The sequence below is a fragment of the Diabrotica undecimpunctata genome, chromosome 7 (assembly GCF_040954645.1).
Source record: "Diabrotica undecimpunctata isolate CICGRU chromosome 7, icDiaUnde3, whole genome shotgun sequence".
In the NCBI taxonomy this organism is placed as follows: Eukaryota; Metazoa; Arthropoda; class Insecta; order Coleoptera; family Chrysomelidae; genus Diabrotica; species Diabrotica undecimpunctata.
The window spans coordinates 146,712,407-146,719,432 of record NC_092809.1 but is presented as its reverse complement, the minus strand read 5'-3'; the positions used below and the strand labels follow the sequence as shown (position 1 = coordinate 146,719,432).

General features: G+C 33.4%; 1 protein-coding gene across 1 annotated transcript; it reads left to right on the top strand.

Annotated features, from left to right (window-relative positions):
- The first annotated feature begins 6,246 nt into the window (after positions 1–6,246).
- On the top strand, positions 6,247–7,026 carry LOC140446662 (uncharacterized). Its single transcript, XM_072539251.1, has one exon. The coding sequence runs from the start codon at positions 6,247–6,249 to the stop codon at positions 7,024–7,026; it is 780 nt and encodes a 259-aa protein (XP_072395352.1).

Below are 7,026 nucleotides of genomic sequence, written 5' to 3'. Positions count from 1 at the left end.
ACACCATATTCGGAAGATATTCTAGGCGACTACCAATGCGGCTTTCGTGCTGGAAGGTCAACTATATATCAGATATTTACAATCCGACAAATATTAGAGAAAAATTGGGAATTCAACCGCGATGTGCACCAAATTTTCATAGATTTTCAGCAAGGATATGATTCCATCAAAAGAAGCAACGTGTGGATAGCAATAATAGAAAAGGGAATACCAAGAAAATTAGTTAAATTAACGCAAATGTGCGTGACAGACTCATATGCGCAAGTAAAGATAGGAAGCAGAACAACGATGCTATTTGGTATAAATTTAGGACTTAGGTAGGGAGACCCCTTGTCACCGTTGCTGTTCAATTTTGCTTTAGAATATGCAATAAGTAAAATATCGTCTGAGCTGACAGGAGGATTTGCTGATCAAGGATCAAAATTGTTGCTGGCCTTTGCTGATGATATAGATGCAGTCACGCATTCTACAAGAGACGTGAGAGAGGTGTTTTCACAGCTCGAGAAGGAAACAGGTAGTCTGGGTCTCCGAATTAATGAAGAAAAGACGAAATACATGATAGCAACCAAAAATCCAAGACCAAGAGTTAGGCAGAACATCAGTATTAATGATCACAACTTCGCAGTAGTAAAGGAGTTTAAATACCTGGGGGCGATAATCACAGCGGACAACCACATAGAAAAAAAAGTCTCAGCAAGACTAGCTGCGGGAAATAGAGCATTATACTCCCTTTCAACATTATTAAGATCGAAGCTGGTAAAAAGAAAATCTAAATTAACACTGTACAAGTCGATTATTTGCCCAATTATTACATATGACAATGAAACATGGACTCTCAACCAGCGGGAAATCAATAAGCTTCTAGTATTTGAAAGAAAGGTTCTCAGAATAATATTTGGCCCTCAAAGAGATGAGTTTACAGATGATTGGAGAAGTCGCCGCAATGCTGTGTGTAAAGTCAGTGTGTTTTGAAAGACCAGATGGTAGAAGATCAGTAGGCCGACCGAGAAAAAGATGGAAGGATGATGTTGAAGCCGATTTATATAGAATTGGGGTACAACAATGAGAAATATTAGCGCAAGATCCTAGAGGATGGAGGGCAATAGTGGATGCGGCGAAGACTCTCCCCGAGTTGTAAAGCCATCGGAATTATAATAAATAATAAACAAAAAAAACTGATGTTTAAAACAGAATTTCTACTGCTATGAATTGTGATATCTCTGAAGTAAAAAAAAGATTACTTTGCTTCTGGCATCATTTTGACAAGAAAGACAAGAAGAGCTTCAAAGACCCTTCCAAAAAGTCAGGTAGTGGGACTGACACAATTTATAATTCTATGTGGTTTGATTGTAAATATAGTTTCAAAATCATCCATAGACATTCTACAGAAATTTGTAACTTGACCTAAATTGTCATTCTTTATATCAATTAACAAGGTATCGTCTCCTTTTTTTTTTATCTTTTATAACAAATTTGTTACACCACATTTTGTTCTTCCTTTTTGTTTTTTCGGAAAATCCTGGAATAATTTATTCTAAAACTAGCAGCACTAATGATTACATCTTCGCGAACGTTCGCTACAATTGTACAATGTAAACATTTGGCGAATGCATGTAGTCGAAGCCTTGCTACCAAACGGCTTCGGTAAATGTGTACGCACCAACAAACGATGACAAACGCATATGTTTGCCTCCGCTAAAGTTCGTTCACTGTACGGTACATCAAAAAAAATTGTACAAGGAATTATTTTGGCTGTGTTTAGTTTGTACGCTTTCGAGTGGAATGTCAAACATCGTCGCGATTTTATTTTGATTTTCTAATTTGCAATAATGAAGTGGACTAATTCTTCTTGTTTAAAACTTTTTGGTTTATATCGAGAGCGGGAAGTTTTATAAAATCCAGCGTATAAAACTTGCACCAGTAGCTATATACCGTAGGGTTAATTTTAACCTTTCTAATCATGAATGTGTTGCTTGTGTGAGTCCATTTCATAAGGCAAAAGAAATAATAAATTAGACTTACTCACAATCAATTTAATTTAACTATCCAGATGACCGGTTTCGCTTTCTACAATATGCAAAGCATCTTCAGGTCTCGATACAAAGTTAAATAAATGCTGAAATAATAAACCCATATTAGGGTGTTGTCTAATAAAGATAAACAGAGATAGATGATATTATATAAATTACAGTAATTATGCCAATATTACATGTCTGTGGTTTTTCAAAATAAATGAAATGTTTAAGCAGACAAGGTAAGACCCACAAATTGGTAAAATAGTCTATTAAACTGTAATGAAATAATAAATGAACAAATAAATAAAACATTACTTACATGCCGGTACTCTATTAATTGATGGTTGAAAGAACATGGTTCAAACTATCCTGTATTGTTGTTTGGAGAACTCAAGTCTGCTATTGTAATTGTTTGACAGTACACGGGGAAGTTCTTGAGGAGACAGATTTTATCCAATGAAGTAGAGATAGGTGTAATGTAATTGTTTGTTTGATGAAAGTAATGTTCTATACCATTGAGTTATTTAAAAGTTATTTATATTTATTCTAGAGATATATTTATGAAATATGTGTTATTTATTGAGATTTTATTTTAGAAGGTGACTGTTGTGAGACAATGAATGAGATTAGATGTACAAATTGTGTGGGTGTGCAATTCTATTAACTTGTAAATATCAAATTTCTTTGATAAAGTATTGCTGTAATATGTAGCAAATGGTTGTAAAGTCCAATAATTAAAGTTAAAAGATTAAAATTAGAATTGAGGACACTTTAAGACACACAGAAAACACACAGAAAACACTTAAAAAAGGGGACGAAACAGACATTAAATTTAAAAATGGGGAGGATTTGGAAGCACTACATCTCTTACTTGGAGACAATGAGTTTTTTTAAGTTATTTATTAGATTTTTAGAGGTAAATTTGACAAATGTAGGTTAAAGTGTGACAGTTCTTCTTCTATTTTAAATGCTGTAAGTTAAGTTATCTAGTTTTATGAAATAAGCCGAAATTAATAAATGTATCTAAAATTTTTTAATTTTACATATCACAGTTGGTTGATGTGTTAATATTGGCATACTTTAACAAACATTAAATAACTAAATTTCAATGTAACAATATGAATAATTGAAATACATCTTCTATGATAACTAACTCGGCTTAGTCAAAATTACAGAACAAACTTAAGTGATTATTTAGTAATTAGATTAAATTAAATTAAATATGTACATTTGTAATCAAAATGTATAACAAAGTTATAAACTTTCTTTGAAATAACTGTTGGTGTGAGTTATCTGTCATGGTGTGTATAAATATTTTTAAATATTTTTTTTTAAATATTTTTTTTTATTATTAACCTTTCTGTTTGCGGTATCGCTTCTCTAAACTTTGTATATTCTTTGGCGATTTTTGGACCAATTTCATTTATTAACCATTTAAAATCAGTAGACTTCATTGCACAAAAATTTTAAAAAAACCTGTATTTCATTTCAACTTTTAGATCATTAAATCAGTCTATCCCTCTATACCGACTTCTGTGTTTGAACAAAGATGTTGTCCACCAGCGTCGTTTTCGTTGTTGCACTTGCAATAACTATATCCTCACCCGATGTCATTTTTACAATTTACAAAACTGTTGCGCCTTCTTCTTCTTTGAGTGCCTCTCCTATTGGAGATTGGATATCATTAGGGCGATTCTAATTTTATTTACTGCTGTTTTGAATACTTCTCTACAAACCACTCATAAATTTCTCATCCAGGACATGCTTCTACGACCTGGATTTCTGCGTCTTTGGATTTTTCCTTGCATTATATTTTGTAGGAATGTGTACTTTTGTCCTCTCATCAGGTGGCCTAAGTATTCAAGTTTTCTCTTTTTTATATTCAGTATAACTTCTGGATCGTTATTTATTCTGCGTATTACCTCTTCATTTGTAATTATATTCACCCAACTTATTTTTAGTATACGGCGGTAGCACCACATCTCAAAGCTTTCAAGATTTTTAACATTCTTCTGTCTAAGAGTTCGTGCCTCAACACCGTAAAGCAAAGTACTGAATACATTCTAGTTCGTAGCTGAATACTAATATCACGATTACAAAATAATTTTTTCATTTTTATAAAAGTAGACCTAGCAATTTCTAGCAGAATTCGTTTACTTTTTTGAGTTGGGTACCATTTATTGCGATACTAGTGTCATGTATTGGATTCTTACTGAAGGTCATATATGTGGTTTTTTTGATGTTCATCCTTATGCCGTAGTTATTACATATCTCATTCATACTTTCAACTAGATGTTGTAGATCTTCCGCTGTTCTTACCATTATTACAGTATCGTCAGCATATCGAATGTTATTGATAACTTCTCCATTGACTATTATCCCTTCGGTTGCATGTGAGAGAGCATATTTGTTCGCTGTAGATATTAAACAAGACCGGTGACAATATGCAACCCTGTTGTACTCCTCTACGTATTTCTATTTCGTCTGATGTTTGGTCTTCTATTTTTATATTGGCTCGCTGATTTCAGTACAAATTTAATACTGTTGCGCCACGAATCCCCAAAAAAACTCGCGAAATTGAACGAATGACTGCAAATAAATTCGTTCGCTGTAATATGGACAAAAGACCAAATTTTCCATTGAACGCCAAAAACGTCAAATAAATTTGGTTAAAGGGCTTTGGTCACATGCGTTCGCCAGATGTGTACGTGCCTTAAACGGTCCTACTTTGTAGAGAACAAATGACCAAGCAAACACCAACGAATTCCTTCCTTTTTTCGCGCGTTTGTGTTCGCTTTGATTTAAATGCACAGTACAGAAAGTTTAGTTCCTCAGACGTTTTATCTTCCTTCATATATTTAAACACATTAGAAACAACTACACGTGCTCGAATATTTAAATATGTTTGTACAATTTACTTTTAAATTCCATCACTAACTGAATACGGGCCTGAATTTCGATGTTTATAGTTAGAATATTTTAAATAGACTGATAATGAGACATAATATTATAAGAATTTACTGCACAATTTGCTACCAGCCATGGTTTGTTCCGTATTACATCTTTGCAGCCTTTGGAAACCTACGAGACACACTTATTGCCGATATACCAATTAACTTCAAAAGAAAACTATTTGACCAATACGTATTACTGGTCATGACCTATGGGGCGGAAACTATGACTTTAACCAAGACTACAGCTTCGAAATTGACAGTGGCATAGAGACGAATGGAATGGTCTATACTGGGAGTGACATTGCAGGACCGAACAAGAAACGATATGCGAAGAAGGACGAGTATTGCTGATTTGGAACGCATAGCGGAACTGTAATGTAACCAAGCAGGCCGTGTAGCGAAAATGCACGAGTCACGATGGACGAGCCAAATTACAAATTGGAGGCCAAGAGCAGACAAAGGTAGTCGAGGAAGACCACCTACACGTTGGGCTGACGACGTCAGGCGTTCACCAAAAATTGGCAACAAAAAGCACAAAATCGTAAAGAATAGATGAGTTTAAGGAAAACCCATGTCCAGAAGTGGACGTGATAAATGAAGGCTAGATGATGGTTCGTTCCGTCAGCCGTAGACTTAATAGTTTACGCACAATAACGTTGTAGATAAAAGCTTTCTGGTGACAATGACTGTTAAATGAAACTTCTTAAAATTTGTATAGCTGAATATATGTGATATTGTCCCTATCATCACGCTAAATCAAAATTTTTTGTCCATTTTTTAAAAAGTTATTAATAATTTTCCAAAAATCGACTTTTATACCTTTTTTTGCTATTTTTGCAATAGTTAGCAACAAATTAACAAAGATAACTTTACACACTCTCATTTTAAATGATCTTCTATGCTTTTTCAGTAAGATTGTGTGATTTTTCCATATAATTTACCTGTTTTCGCCTTTATTATTTAAAATTAAATAGAAATCTTACATTGTTGATAGTAAAAAATGACGTTTATTCTTTTGCGTATTTTATTTAATACATATTGTTACCACCAAATTTATCAAAAGCAATTCTTAAATTAAGACCTTAATTGGTTTTCTCCTTAAAAATAAACTAGTCCAAATGAATAACTTTTTCTATAAGAAATCACATAGAAGATAAAACTGGGCACGCCCAGATAATAAAACAAAAAACTACATTGACTTCTTAATTACAAACAAAAAAGAAATCATCCAAGACGTAACGGTCTTAAATGCATTCAACACTGGTAGCGACCATAGAATGGTAAGAGCAGAAGTCAAAATAAGCACAAAACATAAGAGACGCAAATTAGTAAATACGAAACCAATATTAATATGGACCCAACCTAGAGATATTAAAGAATATCAAAGCGGCATCGAAACCAAACTGAGAAACAACACAGACATAACTCTCAACGAAAACATAGATGCACTAAACCAACATATTACGCAAGCCATAGGAGAAAGCATGAGAAAACACTGTCCCAGAAATAAGAATGAAGAAAAACTTAGTACTGACACCAGGAATTTAATGAAACAAAGAAATCTTATTACAGAAAGAAATGATCCAAATGGAGAGCAAAAGAGAAAGATAAACAGAGAAGTCAAGATAGCAATAAGAAAAGACTTAAGAAAGTACAGTACAATTAAGATCGAACAAACTATAGAAAATAATAAAGGCCTAAAAAGTCTGCGAAGAAAACTAAATAATGGAAAAAGTCAGATCATTAAATTAATAAACAAAAAGGGCGAAATAACAACAAATAGAGAGGAGCTTTTAACAATAGTAGAAGACTTATATGGAGAACTTTATAAAAGCAGACGGATGAACCAAACACAGCTAAAAGATGCAATAAGCAAAACAATATTAAATCAAGGCTCTGAACTCATGCCAGAAATAACTCTCAGTGAAATTAGACAAGCGATGAATAAAATGAAATCCAATAAATCACCAGGAGACGATGGAATTGTGATCGAGGCTGTTAAGAATAGCGGTGAACCTCTAATGACGAAAATAAAAGATCTCTTTAATCTTGTTTGA

Excerpts from the sequence above, each read along its gene's own strand:
- LOC140446662 (XM_072539251.1), top strand. The coding sequence starts at position 6,247 with ATGGTAAGAGCAGAAGTCAAAATAAGCACAAAACATAAGAGACGCAAA.